The 18676-nt window shown below is 36.2% G+C and overlaps 1 protein-coding gene across 1 annotated transcript in view; it reads left to right on the plus strand.

Annotated features, from left to right (window-relative positions):
• LOC148943354 (uncharacterized) overlaps positions 1 to 18676 on the plus strand; it is a 463023-nt gene that overhangs the window by 338387 nt on the left and 105960 nt on the right. Inside the window, exon 12 of the mRNA XM_089101108.1 lies at positions 17113 to 17230. Within this exon, the coding sequence (XP_088957234.1) occupies positions 17113 to 17230 (118 nt within the window). The remainder of the gene's footprint in view (positions 1 to 17112; positions 17231 to 18676) is intronic.

Raw genomic sequence — 18676 nt, forward strand, 5'->3', positions numbered from 1 at the left:
TATTCTAGGCCAGTTTTAAGTAATGTAGGCCTCAAACAGGGATGCACTCTATCACCGCGTTTGTTTTCTCTTTTTATTAATGATATTGAGCAGTATTTTAGAAATAGAAATGTCCCTATGTTAAATTTAATGTTGCTGGAGCTGTTTTGTTTATCATTTGCAGATGACATTGCATTGCTTGCGAAATCGGCTCCGGATTTGCAAACGATGTTAGAGATTTTGGATAGTTATCTGGAGAGTAAAAAATTAGTTTTAAATATTGAAAAATCAGTTATATTAGTTTTTGGAAATGATGAAAGGGAAAAGAATAAGTTTTATTTTAAAGAGAAAGAGATGAAGGAAGTTAAGGATTATATTTATTTTGGATGTAAGTTCACGAGTTTAGGGAAATGGAGTGATCAGATGCAAATAGCGAGTTAGAAGGGTCATAAGGCTTCATGGGCGTTATTGAAGAGTCCCCTTAGGCATCTAGGACCGGCAGATATTAAGCTGCAGAAGAGAATTTTTGAGACGAAGGTAGGCCCAGCATTGAGTTACGGTGGGGAAGTTTGGGGTTTTGAAAAAGGGGAAAAAATAGAGATAATTTATTTAGGACATTTCAGGAGACTTTTAGGGCTAAGCGGGAAATTTAATAATCTGGTGTTAAAGGGTGATCTAGGATTGTTTTCATTGAGGGTAAAAGATTGGTTAGAATGATAGGATACTGGGAAAAGGTGATTGGTTTACAGAATAATAGGTTAGTAAATGCAGCTTATCTGGAGGTGTTGAAGGATAGAAGGAAATGTTCATGGGCTTCCCAGGTGAAATCAATCTTAAATAGTTGTGGGTTATCAGGTGTTTGGAATGAAGGGAAGGGGATAGGGCTGGAAGTAGGAAATGTAGCAAAACTAGTAAAGGGAGTGCTTGAAGATCAGGAGATTCAGAAATGGCAGTGTGAAGTTTCAGCCTCGGTGTCCCTCGGCATTTACCGGCATTGGAAGGAGGTCTGGGGATATTATAATTATTTTAAAGCGGGTTTAAATAGTGAAAAAACTAGGTGGTTTATATCATGGAGGGGTAACTTTCTAGCACTTGGAGACAGGAGGACATATTTAGGGAGTGTGAGGGTACTGGACGTTCCTTACTCAGGCCCTATGTGTGGAGTAAATGGTGAGGATCTGCTTCATTTCATGGCCCTTTGTCCCGAATTACAGGATTTAAGGAATGAATTATTTTTTGTTAATGTGGGGACAAGTGAGTGGTTGATTTCAGTAATGGGATCAAAAAATTATGGGACAATAAGAATGATAGCAAAGTATATAAAATTGGGTATGTCACATAGAGATAGATTTTTGTAAAAGGGGTGGGGTGAGTGTGGAAAGTATTGTTGTATGTGTGTAAGTTATTTTCTTGTTTGTTATTTTTGTAGTCATGGCCCTTGATAGATGTAACATACATCTATCTATTTATGTTAGTTTAATGGTATCGTGTGCTTTATTATGTTTTTGTAATGTTTTGTAATTTTTCGTTGTTATTGTTATGTAGGCTACCATACTTTGCTATGAGTGTTATAATCATGTTATTATTTTGTGTGATTTTCCTTTTTTTGCCATGGCCCAAATATATATATATATATATATATATATATATATATATATATATATATATATATATATATATATATATATATATATATATATATATATATATATATATATATATACATACACACACACACACACACACACACACACACACACACACACACACACACACACATATATATAAAAAAAAAAAAAAAAAAAAAAAAAAAAAAAAAAAAAAAAAAAAAAAAAAAAAAAAAAAAAAAAAAAAAAAAAAAAAAAAAAAAAAATATATATATATATATATATATATATATATATATATATATATATATATATATATATATATATATATATATATATATATATATATATATATATATATATATATATATATATATATATATATATATATATATATATATATATATATATATATATATATATATATATATATATATATATATATATATATATATATATATATATATATATATATATATATATATGTGTGTGTGTGTGTGTGTGTGTGTGTGTGTGTGTGTGTGTGTGTGTGTGTGTGTGTGTGTGTGTGTGTGTGTGTGTGTGTGTGTGTGTGTGTGTGTGTGTGTGTGTGTGTGTGTGTGTGTGTGTGTGTGTGTGTGTGTGTGTGTGTGTGTGTGTGTGTGTGTGTGTGTGTGTGTGTGTGTGTGTGTGTGTGTGTGTGTGTGTGTAAAAAAAAAAAAAAAAAAAAAAAAAAATATATATATATTATATAACAACATATATTATATAACGGCAGAAAAAAGTAACTGTAATTTCATGAAGGTAACGGAGCCTACAGTCCAAGAAATTAACAATGGCTTAATTTTACTCTGCAAAATCTTTCCGCAAATATTGCTACAATTTGTGTTGAAAAATTGGGTCACCTTCTGCACCTATCAAATTTTCTTTGCCTGTTAATAGTCAAACCAGACCTATTTGAAAGTTTAGATAAGCATCTGCGAAAACGTAAGATAATTTTCGTATGACCTTCAATAAAAAAAAGATTTTTAGTCGTTTAACCTGACTCTGATCATTAACTAAATAAATAAAAAACAAGTTTTTTAAGGAGCAGACTTAAATCTTAAAATGAACAGAAAGTAATACGTATATGAGAGAGGTGTCTTCTCCTCAATAACTCGCTCTTCACACTAAAGTTTTAAACTACTTTTAAAAAAGCTTCTTGCTGTTCTAATTAAAGCAACCCTTGTGTTTCAAGAGTCGATCTCAATGAATTGGGATAAAAAAACAGACCTTACCTTAAGAAGCAAGGTATTGAGGAGCGGGCAACCCCCCTTATATACGCAATATTTTCTGTTCGTTTTAATTTTTAATGTTGCTCCTCACTTTCAGTTGAAAAAACTTGTTTTTTTGTTTTTTTTTATCTGATCGTGTTTTAAATAATTCTCGGAAACCCCTTAACCTCCTCCAAGGAAAAATCGCTCCCCTTTTAGGAAGAGCATTTTGAAAGCTTAATCCCAGTGAAGATTTACCCTGGACAATTACTCTTGACATCTCCACACATAAAATTGAGTCGGTAAAGAGAAAGCAAGAAAAACAAAAATAATTTTGTATTGGAACTCTAGAAAATTCCCCAAGGCAAAAATTTCTCCTGAAAAGTTCAGGCCCTGGAAACTCCCTCCCCATCAAAAACTCCCCCCCATGGACAAATCTCCCCGTGGAAAATTCCCTCAGCTGCAAATTCACCCCTCCCCCAACCGAAAAATGTATGCATGCTTCCCAATAACAAATGCTATACGCAAGCATTGGACAAATTTTATATCTTAAAGACCTTTCTCAAGGGCTGTGGGGAGGGGGTCATGTTATCTCCAAACTCATAGTCATTGGACCTTTCAACTATGCTGAAGAAAATGGATATCTCAAAATTTTGATCGGATGACTTCAAGGGGAAAAGGCGCGTGGGAGGGGGCTAGCTACCCTCGAATCTTTTTGGTCACTTAAAAAGGGCACTAGAACTTTTAATTTCAGTTCGAAGATGCTCCCTCTCGATATTCTAGGAACATTAGTTTGATACGATCGATATTGAAACTCCGCGATCATTCTTCTGGCAAAAAAAAAAAATCAATATTTTTTCAGATGGGAGCTTGAAACATCTACAGTTTTGGTTCTCTGATATGCTGCTCTTTCCTGCCTTTCCGAAAATCACGTAAATTTTTTCGATTTTGTTTGTAGTTTAAGATCGGTAACACCAAACTCAATGAATATTATATATTACGAATCAGCATAAAAAGCTAATTCTTTTGATATACCTGTTAATATCAAAGCTTCGTTTCTTAGAGCTTCAGTTACTATATAGCCGTGTCGCTCCTTACTTACAGTTCGTTACCACGAGCTGTTCGATAAAAAAAATTAAAAAAAAAATCGATTTTAGAGACATCTAGCATAGATATTTATTATATTTACATAGATAACGTAGTAGTAAAATAATATTGGCAGACATTGTAGAAGATGCAGCATAGTGGTATGCTGTGTCGCATTTATAAAATAATAGCGCTGATACTGATGAAGAAAAATATGCGGCCTTACTCAAGAAATAAAAATACGCAATCAGCTGTTCAAGATAGGGTCATGATAGTGACTGCCTATTGTAACAATATGCCAATGTGTTTTTTCCAAGACATTTTCATAAGCAACGGATGATCATAAAAACTTGGAGGGCACTGGCGGATCCAGGGGGGCCGCCAGATTTTTCTGGTGCCCTCGTTGCATGCCTTTTTTCTATGTTTCATTTTTTGTTTATTTACTTGTCTATTGTTGCCCTTGTCACACTGCCGCACCCACCAAGATTTTGCTCTACATCCATCATTGTTTGGGGGAAGGGGGGCTCGTTCGATTGCATTTGAAAGCTTTAGTGCCTTTTTTAAGTTACAAAACTAATCTTAGGGCAACCTATCGCTTTTTCAATGCCTGTTATGCCCTTGAGTGCCACCAACTTTACTTGTCAATAGTCAAAACGTAAATATTCCGAACTTCCTAAAAGTTAAAAACCAATGTTCCTTCAGAGGTGACATGGTAAGAGCTGCCCCTGGATACATGAACCCTAAGTTATGAGAATAAGACATGTAACAGGAGCTTCGTGCATACCCTTTTATAGGAAAAATGGTGGGAATTTTACACTTTTTTATAGTCAGTGATAGGAGGATTTTCGGGGATTTCTCGGGTTCTCGCAAGGATTTTAAATCTGTTTGATTGAAGCGTCCTTAAACGTTAGGGTTTCTAGCCCTTCCGGCCTCCCCTATTTTTAGAGACGGTGCTCTTCAGAATTGACACGAAAGGGTTTCTGAGTTTTCTAATTACACGTCTAATGCTGATTTTGCGACATATACGTCCAATTTTAAGTCACATTTAGTCCATGTTCCACAGATGGTGGATATGCCAAATCTTTTTGGGATCGAAGTCTTGCAAGGATTATCAATCAACGTATAGCCGTAAGTAGAGTATTTGTGTCCCTGATTCACCCCCTTTCCCTCAAATATATAGACCTGCTGATCTGCTGCCTGCTGATCTGCTGCTCTTCTGATCTGCTGATTGAAAATCTGAACTTGTTGAGACCATATCTAAGGTTAATATTTAAATAAAGATGTAGAAAATTAGACGCGTTAAGCTCTTATTTTGTGGCTCCAAGCCACTTCAAACACCCCTCCCCCCTTATCCCATAATTTCTTACTTTTGAACCTGTGTCACCTTGTTTGAATTACAATCATTTAGATGATTATTAGAGAATGTTCCTCACTGATTAACTATCGATCATTAAAAATCCTTAAGATTTGAGCATAAGGGTCCTAAATCAAGTCATACTGACTATGTATTTTACTTACATAGTCAGTGTTTGATTTCCGTCAAACCTGGTTTCTAAGGATTTCTGAGCTTGATGATTACAAACACGGGGCTAGTATCAGAATAAAGATGTTTAAATTCAAAATTTTAAGTATGTATTCCAATTAAGATTGATTCGTCACTTCTTGTTGAACATAAATAAAAAGAAAACTTTTTTTTCAAAAAAGAAAGAGCTTTAAACGGATCAACGAAACGAAGAATAACTAGTTTTTTTTTCAGATGAAAGGCCTATAATGAAAAACAAAATTTTCAAAATGGAAGAATTTTAAAGAAAGAACTTTAAAACGATCGGGGTATAAGTATCCTAAATCAAAACATACTGACTATGCATTTTACATACATCAATCAATCATCAATCATTTTAATAATACTAAAACACTATTGCAAACGTAATAGTGTTTGTCAGTGTTTGATTTTCATCAACACTGGCTTATAAGGATATCAGAGCTTGGTAATTATAAACACGGGTCTAGTATCAGAACACATGTTTAAATTCAAAATATTTTAAGTATGTATTTCACTTATGGTTGGCTCGTCACATCTTGTTGAAATTAAAAAAATAGAAAACTGGTTTTTGAAATGAAAGAACCATAATTAAAAACTAGTTTTTTCAAATGGAATAATATTAAAAACCCAACTTTAAAACGATCGGAGTAAAAGTGTCCTAAATCAAACCATACTGACTATGTATTTTACATATATAGTCAGTGATTGATTTCCATCAACCCTGGCTTATAGGGATATTAATTTAAAAAAAAACTTTTTCCACAAAAAAAGTTTTTCAAAGAAAAGTAAAGAACTCCATTAAACAAAAAATGAGCAAAAATAAAATCAAATAATCTACCAAATGTGAAACTACCGCAAATCAGCATAGATAAATAAATGAAACCCAAGGCCAGAACAAAATTTGCACTTTACTGAAAAAAATACATAGTCAGTGATTGATTTCCATCAACCCTGGCTTATAAGGATATTAATTTAAAGAAACTATTCCAACAAAGTAAGTTTTTCCAATAAACTTAAAGAGTCCAATCAAGCCAAAAGTTAGCAAATATAAAATCAAATAATTTAACAGTCGTGGAATTACAATATATCAGCATCGATAAATACATGAAACACAAAACGAACGGATATTAGAATAAATAACCTAGTCAAAATCAAGACCAACAGAAATTAACTGTAGTTGGGCGCAAAACACCTATGTCTTCCCAGGGCCAGAACAAAATTCGCACTTTACTGAAAAAAATATAAATGTTTTTACTTTTATAGCTTTAATAAATCAAATAATATTAACATTTGATTACTAAATATCAATATATGTATATTAAACTGACAATGCATATTACTTTGTATTTTTTCAGTAAAGTGCAGATTTTTTTCTGGCCTTGGGAAGGCATAGGGGTTTTGCGCCCAACTTTTGTTAATTTCTGCTCGTTTTGAGTTTGACTCGATTATTTATTGTAATTTCTGTTCGTTTTGTGGTAGTTTCACGCTTGGTAGATTTTTTTATTTTATTTTTGCTCATTTTTTTTTAATGGAGCTCTTTACTTTTCTTTTAAAAACTTATTTTGTGGAAAAAGTTTTTTTTAATTAATTTCTGTTCGTTTTATATTGGCATTGTATTTTCAGGGAAAAAGAAAATAACACTTTAAATCTTTTCTTTTTTAAGACTTTATAGTTTGGCCTGCTATTTGTATGCTGGAGAAAAATTTTCCGCAATTTTTAACAGCACATACCCTTTTAAAAATCTGGACACAAATAATACTGTTTAATTTAGTTTCATACCTCCTCTAGTTGACCTGAAATGGAAAACTTGATACCATTCGCAAAAAAATCTGTTTACTTTCTTTGATAGCTTGGATACACTTATGCTATTTTGATTTGGTTAAATTTCAAGAGCAGAAGTAGCCCCGAAAGTTTGAATATAATACCCTCAGTCGTTCTTGGGATACTGCTGAGATTCCCTATTGGGAATTAGCATTAACACAGTGCATTTAGATTTAATCTTGAGGCAATATTTAGTTTTTAAACATAATGGACAAATGTGAGGGTGGACGTGGGAGGGTGGGAGTGCAAGAGGGATTAGTTGCCTTTCAATCACTTTCGACTATTAAAAGGGCATCAGCCCTTTCTATTTTCAATCGAATGAGCCCCTTTCGAAGTTCCCACGACAACTCCTTCGACACAAAGTGCCCTGGTCTAAACAACAGCAACAACAAAAAATATCACTTATCACTTTCGACTATTAAAAAGGGCACTAGAGCTTTGAATTTCAAATCGAATGAGCCCTTTTTTGAAGTTTCTACGACAACGCCTTCTAAAAAAACTTTGTTTGCCCCTAGGGCATAACTTAAAACCCTTGCCCTGAGGGCTGTGGGGGAGTATCCTCCTCAAAAATATATTTTCTATCTGGAAATCAACTACGCTGAACAAAATGGCTATCTCAAAATTTTTGTTTGGGGGAATGATGGACTGGGGGGGGGGGGAGCTAGTTGCCCTCCAATCACTTTCGACTATTAAAAAGGGCACTAGCCCTTTGAATATCCGATTGAATGAGCTTTTTTGAAGTTTCTACGACAACGCCTTCTATGAAAACCTCATATGCCCCCAAGGAATAACTTAAAACCCTTGCCCTGAGGGTTTTGTGGGAGTGTCCTCAAAAACACATTTTCTATCTTGAAATCAACTACGCTGAACAAAATGGCTATCTCAAAATTTGGATTGGATGTGTTTGGGGGAATGATGGGCGTGGTGGGGGGGCTGGTTGCCCTCCAATGACTTTCGACTATTAAAAAGGGCACTAGCCGCTCCAATTTCCAATTGAATGGGTGCTTTTTGAAGTTTTTACGACAAATTATTCGATACGAAGTGCCCTGCTCTAAAGTAAAAAAATTAATAAATAATATATTGTGCCAACATCATTCTTATATGTCCCCAGGGCATAACTTAAAACCCTTACCCTGAGGATTGTGGGGGAGTGTCCTCCTCTTTACTTAGTCCCCTTTTCTTGTTTCGTTCTCAAGTGTCCCCGTTCTTTACCTAGGCAACGCGATCGTGCTGCCTATGATTTAACCAACAACTTTCTATATAAACCTTATATGCCCCCAGGGCATAACTTACAACCCTTGCACTGAGGGCTCTGAGGGGGAGTGCCCTCCTCAAAATCATCGTTTCTATGTGGAAATCAACTCCGCTGAACAAATTGGCTATCTCAAATTTTTGATTGGATGTGTTTGGGGAAATGATGGGCGTGGGGGGGGGGGGCTAGTTGCCCTTCATTCAATTTCGACTATTAAAAAGGGCACTAGCCCTTTGAATTTCCAATTGAATGAGCTTTTTTGAAGTTTCTACGAAAACACCTTCTATAAAAGCCTTATATACCCCCAGGGCATAACTTAAAACCGTTGTCTTGAGGGTTTTGTGGAAGTGTCCTCCTCAAAAACATATTTTCTATTTGAAAATCAACTACGCTGAACAAAATGGCTATCTCAAAATTTTGATTGGATGTGTTTGGGGGATTGATGGGCGTGGGGGGCTAGTTACCCTCCAATCACTTTCGACTACTAAAAAGGGCACAAGCCACTCCAATTTCCAATTGAATGAGCTTTTTTCGAAGTTTCTACGACAACTTATTCGATACGAAGTGCCCTGCTCTAAAAGAAAAAATTAATAAATAAGACATTGTGCCAACATCGTTCTTATATGCCCCCAGGGCATAACTTAAAACCCTTGCCCTGAGGGTTGTGGGGGAGTTTCCTCCTCTTTAGTTAGTCCCCGTTTCTTGTCTCGTTCTCGAGTGTCCCCGTTCTTTACTTAGGCAGCGAGATCGTGCTGCATATGATTTATGCAACAAGTTTCTGTATAAACCTTATATACCCCCATGGCATAACTTACAACCCTTGCACTGAGGGCTCTGAGGGGGTTATCATCCTAAAAGACCTAATTTCCAGGACGTTCAACTACGTTGAACAAACTGGATATCTCAAAATTTTCATTGGATGTGTTTTGGAAAATGGTGGCCGTGAGAGGGGCGTTAGTCGCTATCCAATCACTTTCAACTATTAAAAAAAGCACTATCCCTTTCAATTTCCAATTGAATGAGCCCTTTTGAAGTTTCTACGACAACGCTTTCAATAAAAACTTTATATGCCCTAGGGCATAGATTACAACCATAGCCCTGAGGGCTGTGGGGGGAGGAATTGTCATCCTTAAGGACCTAATTTCCAAAACATTCAACTACGTTGAATAAAATGGCTATCTAAAAATTTTGATTGGATGTGTTTGGGGAAAGGTGGGCGTGAGTGGGGGGTTAGTTGCCCTCAAATCACTTTCAACTATTAAAAAGGATACTATCCCTTTGAATTTGAAATCAAATGAGCCCTTTTTCAAATTTTTACGACAAAGATTTCAATAAAAACCTTATATGCCCCCAGAGCATAACTTATAATCCTTGCCCTGAGGGTTGTGGGGGAGTGTCCTCCTCAGAAATATATTTTCGATCTGGAAATCAACTACGCTGAACAAAATGGCTATCTCAAAAGTTTTATTGGATGTGTTTGGGGGAATGATGGGATTGGGGGGGGGGCAGTTCCCCTCAGATCAGTTTCGACTATTAAAAAGGGCACTAGCCCTTTGAATTTCCAATTGAATGAGCTTTTTTGAAGTTTCTACAACAACGCCTTCTTTAAAAACCTTATATGCCCCCAGGGCATAACTTAAAACCCTTGCCCTGGAGATTGTGGGGGAGTGCCCTCCTTAAAAACATATTTTCTATCTGGAAATCAATTACGCTGAAAAAAATGGTTGTCTCAAAGTTTTGATTGGATGCGTGTCGGGGAATGTTGCGCGTGTGGGGGGGGGGGCTTTTCGCCCCCCAATCACTTTCGACAATTAAAAATGGCACTAGCTCTTTGAATTTCCAATCGAGTGAACCTTTTTTGAAGTTCCGACGACAACGCCTTCTATAAAAAACTTACATGCCTCCAGGGCATAACTTAAAACCCTTGCCCTGAGGGTTGTGGGGGAGTGTCCTCCTCAAAAATATATTTTCTATCTGGAAATCAACTACGCTGAACAAAATGGGTATCTCAAAATTTTGTTTGGATGTGTTTGGGGAAATGATGGGCATGGGGGGGGGCTAGTTGCCCTCCAATCACTTTCGACTATTAAAAAGGGCACTAGCCACTCTAATTTCCAATTGAATGACCCCTTTTCAAAGTTTCTACGACAACTCCTTCGCTACAAAGTGCCCGGCTGAACAAAAACCTTAGCTAACATATGCATATAGGCATATTTTAGAAACTAGCATCAAAGCCTATTGAACGATGGACAAGTTAGGCTATGCAAGGGATATAATCCCATACTATTCAATGATAATCAGTGAATGTTCTTTTTCCTCCCCCAACACAAAATATAAGTTCCCCTTCCCTCTCCTTTGAAACCATTGCTGAAAGTTTCAACTTGACTTCAAAAGAAACAGAAAGACGAAGCCGAGGGGTGCTGACTTCCCGCCACCTGGTTTACGTCTCGGAACGCCACGTGCGCTACCACGCTTGGAATAGTTTCTCCACGCCTGACACAGTCCCGCTTGCTACACTCCTCTAAATACTTGGCAATCCAATCCAATGACCAATCCGTTTACATGATTTTTTAGAGTGAGCAACCCCTTGGACTAAGCTAAACAGCATGTAAACTATGAAGCTTGGAAAACATTAGAAATGAGCTTTTATGTTCTAACATTTCGGATGTATGTATAATAAGCTTATTCAGTGAGAAAAACAAAACCTAAGTAAAAAAAAACATAAAATCAACGCGGATTCAAAAATAAAAATCTAAAAAAAACAGGCATTCATCTCACATATAAAGAAGAAGAAGAGATATGTATAATATAAAGAAGAGAGCCCTTTATAAGAGCTTTATAATATAAAGATAAGAGTTAATATAAAGAAGAAGAGAAAAAAAAGATAGCTCCATTTAGCGCGGAGACTACATGTGGCCCTCAAACCACATGTGGTCTATGACTTGTTTCTAGCCCAACATGTATTACAAAGAATAATTTTAGTATAAAAAAAACCCTAAAGTAATCATTCTAACAAGTATACAGAGTGGGGACATTTAGATCTGATACTGGAGATATTTTAAATTAAACAAAACCTTAACATGATAACTTTTTAGTCTGACAAACTTTGCCAAATTTGCTAACAATGATTATGTTCGTAATATCCCGTCTATAAATTAGAATGTATTATAATTAGAATTATATTTTCTCAAAATAGCCAATTTACATGAAAATGAAATATGAAAATAATAACAACAACAAACATCCAATGTTCCCCCCTCACCCTATATATTAATAAAATTAATAAGAGTAGGATTCTAAACCCCTTGCTTTCTAAAAGCCAGAATATAATTTGTACTTTACTGAAAAAAATTCAAATGAATTTACTGAATAAAAATGCGCATAATCGGTTTAATATATATATATACGAATACACTTCTCCTAAAATCTTAACTAATTTTTGATCCCTTAAATCTATAAAAATGGAAATGTTTGAAAGAATTTTTTCAGTGAAGTATAAACTACATTCTGGCTTTTAGAAACCGTGGGGCTTTGAACCCTACTCATATTAATTTCTGCTCGTTTTGAGTTTGATCCTGTTATTTATTTCAATTTCTGTTTGTTTTGGATTTATTTATTTATTTATTGATGCTGATTTGTGGTAGTTGTATGCTTGGTACATTATTTTATTCTATTTTTGTTCATTTTTGGTTAAATGGAGTTCTTTACTTTATTTTTAAAAACTTATTTTGTGAAAAAATTTTTTAATTAATTTCTTTTCGTTTTATGTTGACATAGTCTTTTTCAGGGAGAAAGACTGAGCCTCTTTTAAAGTTAAATAACCATCCCTTCCATAAAAATCTTAAATGCCCCCTGAGCATAACTTACAACCCTTGCTCCTAATCTCTGGGGTTTGTTTCAACCCCAAAAGCTTTGTTATATTATATTTAGACTATTTTGAATAGAATTGTTATCGCGAAATTTCTATTAGATGCATTTCGGGTCAATACGACGTGTGTGGGGGGAGGAGGTTAGCTGCCCTCCGATCACTTTGACTCTTAAAAAGAGCACTAGAGTGTCTAATTACCAATCCAATGAGCCCCCTCCAAAGTATGTAGGACCACGCTTTCTATAAAAACCTTATATGTCCCCTGGGCAGAATCTAAAACCCTTGCCCTGAGGGCTGGTGGGATCTTTTATCTTCAAAAACATAATTTCAGACCTTTCCGAACAAAATGGCTATCTCAAAATTTTGATTGTAAGCGTTTGGGGAAATGATGGGCATGGGGGCGGGGGCCATTTGCCCTCTGATTACTTTCGACTAATAAAAAATGCACTAGTCCTCTCAATTTCCAATTGAATGAGCCCTTTTTGAAGCTTCTACGACAAATCTTTCTATAAAAACCTTATATGCCGCAGGGGTGTAACTTAGAACCCTTGTCCTGAGGGCTATGGGGGGAGAGTTGTCGTCCTCAAAGACATAATTTGCAGACCTTTCAACTACGTTGAACAAAAAGGCCATATCAAAATGTTGATCGGAAATGTTTGGGGAAATAATGGGCATGGGGCGGGGGTGATTCTCCCTCCGATTACTTTCGACTATTGAAAAGGGCAATAGCCCCCTCAATTTCCAATCCAATGACCCCTTTTTGAGGTTTTTTTTACAACTCTTTATATAATAACTTTATATACCCCTAGGGCATAAATTACAATCTTAGCCCTGAGGGTTATGGGGGGTTGTCATGCTCAAAAACATAATTTCCAGACCCCTTTACTACGTTCAACAAAATAGCGATATCAAAATGTTGATCGTAAGTCTTTGTGGAAATGATAGGCTTGGGGGGGGGGGGGAGGCATTCGCCCTCCAATCGCTGTTGGCTATTAATAAGGACACTAGTCCTCTCAATTTCCAATTGAATGAGCCTTTTTTGAAGTTTCTACGACAACGCTTTCTATAAAAATCTTATATGCCCCCAGGGCATAACTTACAACCTTTGCCCTGGGGGCTGTGGGTGGTTTGTCATCCTCGAAGACATAATTTCTGGACCTTTGAACTACGTTGAACGAAATGGCCATCTCAAAATTTTGATTGAATGTGTTCGGAAAAATAGTGTTCGTGAGAGGGGGTTACTTTTCCTCCAATCACTTTCGACTATTAAAAAGGGCACTAGCCCTTTCAATTTCCAATCAAATGAGCCCTTTGTGAAGTTTCTACGACAACTCTTTCTATAAAACCTTATATGCCCTCAGGGCATAACTTACAACCCTTGTCCTGAGAGTTGGGGGAGGGGGGTTGTCATCCTCAAAGACCTCATTACCAGAACTTTAAACTCAGTTGGACAAAATGGTTATTTCCAAATTTCGATTGGATATGTTTGCAGAAATGGTGGGCATGAGAAGGGGGTTTGTTGCCCATTAATCACTTTTGACTATTAAAAAGAGCACTAGCTCTCTCAATTTCCAATCGAATGAGCCCTTTTTTTAGCTTCTACAACACCGCTTTCTTTAAAAACCTTTATACGCCCCCAAAGAATAATTTGCAGCCCTTACCCTTAGGGCTGTGGGGGCTTGTCCCTCTTATAGACCTAATTTCTTTAACTCTCAACTACGTTGAAAAAAGCCTATCTCAAAAATTTGATTGAATGTTTTTGGAGAAATAGTGGGCGTGATAGGGGGGCTAGTTGCCCTCCAATCACTTTCTACTATTAAAAAAGGCACTAGCCCTTTCATGTTTCCAATCAAATGATCCCTTTTTGAAGTTTCTACGACAACACTTTCTATAAAAACCTAATATACCCCAAGGGTATAACTTACAACCCTTGCCCTGAGGGGTTTGGGGGGGGGGGGGGGGTTATCATCCTCAAAGACATAATTTCCACAACTTTCAACTACGTTGAAGAAAATGGCTGTCTCAAAATTATGATTGGATGTGTTTGGGAAACTGGTGGGCGTGAGAGGGGGGTTAGTTGTCCTCCAATCACTTTTGATTATTAAAAAGGGCACTACCCCTTTCAATTTCCAATCAAATAAGCCCCTTTTTAAAGTTTCTACGACAACTCTTTCTATAAGAACCTTATATTCCCCCAAGGCATAATTTACAACCCTTGCCCTGAGTGCTCTGAGGGGGGCTCTCATTCTCTAAGACTTAATTTCCAAAACTTGAACCAAATGGGTTGTTCAACTGCGTTGAACAAAATGGATATCACAAAATTTTGATTGCAGGTGTTTGGGGCAATTGTGGGCGTGAGAGGGGGGTTAGTCGCCCTCCAATCACTTTCAACTATTAAAAAGGGCACTAATCATTTCCATTTCCAATTGAATGAGCCCTTTTTGAAGTTTTTACAACTGCTTTTTCTATAAAAACCTTATATGTCCCCAGGACATAACTTACAACCCTCTCCCTGAGGGCTATGGGGGGTTTTGTCATCCTTAATGACCTAATTTCCAGAACTTTCAACTACGTTGAACAAAATAGATATCTCAAAATTTGATTGGATGTGTTTTGGAAAAAGGTGGGCGTGAGAGGGGGGTTAGTTGCTCTCTAATTACTCTCGACTATTAAAAAGGGCACTTGTTCTTTGAATTTTCAATTAAATGAGCACTTTGAGGTTTCTACGACAACGCTTTCAATAATATCCTTATATGTCCCCAGGGCATAAATTACAACCCTTGCCCTGAGGGCTGTGGAGGCAGTGTCCTCCTCAAAGACATAATTTCTAGATCTTTCAACTACGTTGAGCAAAATGAGTATCTTAAAATTTTGATTGGATGTGTTTCGTGAAATGGTGGGCGTGGAAGGGGTGTTAGTTACCTTCCAACCACTTTCGACTATTAAAAAGGGCTCAAGCCAATTCAATTTCCAATTGAATGTGCCCTTTTCGAAGTTTCTACGACAACTCCTTTGATACGAAGTGAGCAACCAAAAAAAACAAATGAACAACCAAAAAAACAAAAACAAATACATTGTTCCAACATCGTTCTTTACTTAGGCAGCGCTATAGCGGTGCCTATGAGTTTATGCATTTATTCCCAGGTGTAAACCCGAACATAGGAAAATGTCCTTTTTACCTAAAATATGTGCAGTTGGCAACCTTTTGCCCAATCAGTCAGTTTTCCTAGCGTAAGTGCAATAATACCGAATGTTGTGTGATTGTGCCTGTTCAGGTATATATACCAAAATGGAAAAAATAGTACCAATCACCAGTGTTGGCAACCCTGATTGGTAGTCTATTATCTGAAAACAGTGTTTTTCTTAAGTAGTTAACTGCGATCTGAATTCAGAATTACCGTCCTTCAAATCATTGCAGTTTTTCAAAAATTATTTAACTTTTCAAATTAACAAATTATCTAACGTGAGAAACTGATTACCTTATTATATACGCTGAAGGAAAAAATAAAACTTTAAATAATATCATGTTTTAAAAATTGTATTTTTCAGAAGTGTTTCATAAGCCCCTAATAAACTATTATTGTTACTTGAAAAATGTTTTTCTATTCTTTTTATTATCAAACAAGGCTCGAAATAAATTTAGCACTTATGGTATACATATTGTTGAAAAATAAATGCTGAAACCAGAGGCCACAGGATCAATAAAGACCTCCGACGAGTAAAAATTTTATGAAACGACAAAACAAACAAACTTAATACCTTTTCAAGCACGACCGTATCTAAAAGGGGGTAAGGAGTTAGAGGCTCCCCCCTGCTAAATGTTTCTTTGACTCGTAAAAACGTAACGAAATGCATGCATGAAATTTTGACGTTTTTTTTTAAGTTTTTGGTACTGTTCTAATATACACAACACACTCGAGAAGTGAAATTTGGCGAATGCTTATGAAATAAACAAAATATGATGAAAATACTATGCTTTAGCAAAAAAATTATGAAAACTACCACAAAGAATTAAGGAAGGGGGCCGCCCAGAACGCATTATATTAAATACGTAACCTAACCTAGGTACCTTTTTTTGTCCCTCAACCCCAAAAAACAAAAACTAGACTATTCAGAAATATTGCTCACGGAGTGAGAAACCCCTGTTTACAAGCGAGCCAAAGCAATTATCTAGTTAAAGAAGTTGCTTGACCAGTTTTCTTGTTTGGTACTGGCGCGAGTGTGTTTTATATATTAGAACAGTAGGCCTACCTCCTTTTGTAACCCCTTCCCTGAAAAAAAAAATCCTGGATACGACCCTGGAACCATGTGAATATCTCATCTACCCATGGGTCAAATAGTTCCAAAACAAGATGACGTTCCTTGTTTTAATGTTAGTTTGCCAATTCTCCACCAACTGTTCTGTCAAGCGGAAAACCGCTAGCAAGACCGTGAAACATTCATCTCCGCTCCTAATTGGAGTAACAGCCTTGCCTCGACTCACTGTATGACCTGAATGGTTTTCTTGACGTTTTAGTTGTCAATAATGATAGTAGTGCACTTTTATTGTACAGGAAATGCTCTATCTAATTATATTTTCTAAAAGCTAGCTCTAATGCTATCACATTATCATAGAAAACTCTATTGCATCATTCCTGACGTCATTAATCAAAGTAACGGTCAGCGATCAAAAATGATAATTTATCTAACGGCTTCAGTGTTATCACTTATGTTGTCTATTGCAGCGCATAGAGCGACAAGAAGAGACTTGGAATGGCTGAAAAAACAATATGATCAGCTCCGCCATGACTTTGAATTAAAGTTCTCCGGAGAAGTGAAAACCACGGATGTTACTGCCAAAGAGTAAGTGCTTTTTCATTTTTTTGGGTCCATTGAAATCTGGGGAATCGTAATTTTTTCTTTTCTTTATAGTAGCTTGAAAAATGTGTAGGGTTCCTAAGAATAAGACTATTGCAGCTAACTCCTTACATACAATGTTGACTTACTAAAGTCCATAGAAATAAAAAAAAGAAAAGGCTTGAAGGCTTTTGAGCTTGAATCTACCGAAGTTACCCCTCCCTCTCCTTATTCCCTCAAAAACAAATTGAAATCTCATATTCCCTCCTTTGTTACATCTCTTAATAGAAAAAAGATAAATTCCCAGTTTATGTAACTTTACATAGTATTTAAATTAATTTTCTTGTTTATTTTATGTTTTATAAATTTTAATTTTTTATGTACATCTTGATTATTATAAGAATAATAATAAGAACAATGACCTAAAACTCACCAGGCCACGGAAATACAAGCTAAGAATTCCAATTCTAATATGGTTACACTGTATAAATAAAAACGTTAAACAAATTGCAAATATGTATTGCTGCTACAACTTCTACTAACAACTCACTGCAATACCAAGCCGCCTGATGCCAACACAGCTAAGCACGCTACCCTTCATCCCAATCTATTCAAAGCATCCCTCTTTACACCCTCCCAACAGGTTTCTATTTCACTTAAATCTTTCCTTAGATCCTCTCACCCCATTAGGGGAAGACCTGCTTTTCGTTTGGCCCTAGCAGGTTGGCCGAGAAGGACAATATTTGGCAATCCGTCATCCTTCATCCGCAGAACATGTCCTAGCCATCTCATCCTTTCTCTCGTTATAGCCCTAGAGATCGGGATTGAACAACATTTTTCGTATAGTTTTTTTTTATTTGAGATACGGTCAGTCAGTCGGATACCCAAAATAATCCGCAGGCAATTTCTCTGGAAAACATCTAACAACTTCTCCTCTGCCTTTCGGATCGCCCACGCTTCAGAACACTTCACGTCTTCAGGAATGATTTTTTTCATTTAAAACCTTTCCTTCTAGGCAAGGGAAAGTGGAAAAAACCTGCCACCTCCTGGTGAATATCAACAATGGCTCAAGAACTTCATACAATCCGCAACATAATTGTTGCAAAGAAATAAATTACCAAAATTGTAAACTTTTATAGAGTTGTCAACATTTTATAGATTTAGCCTTAATGCTGATCTTTATAGATTGTTGATATGACTAGAGCATGTATCCTTCAGTCTTTTTATTTTTGCATTTGTCTCTTTATTTCTTGGATGAGAAAAAAGATCAGGCGCATCCAGTATTTTTCTCATATATCCACAGAGCAGCTGAAATTTCACAAACAAAAAGTGCATAATAGTGGCAAGGCGTAGAGCAAAGACCCCAATTTTGAGAGTGGTCTTGATAATCCAGAATAACCTTATACCTCGATATATTCATAGCCTTCGTAGTAGCTCCACACCTTAACTATA

This window comes from Artemia sp. Qi Xiang Cuo, chromosome 15 (assembly GCF_049724085.1).
Source record: "Artemia sp. Qi Xiang Cuo chromosome 15, ASM4972408v1, whole genome shotgun sequence".
NCBI lineage: Eukaryota > Metazoa > Arthropoda > Branchiopoda > Anostraca > Artemiidae > Artemia > Artemia sp. Qi Xiang Cuo.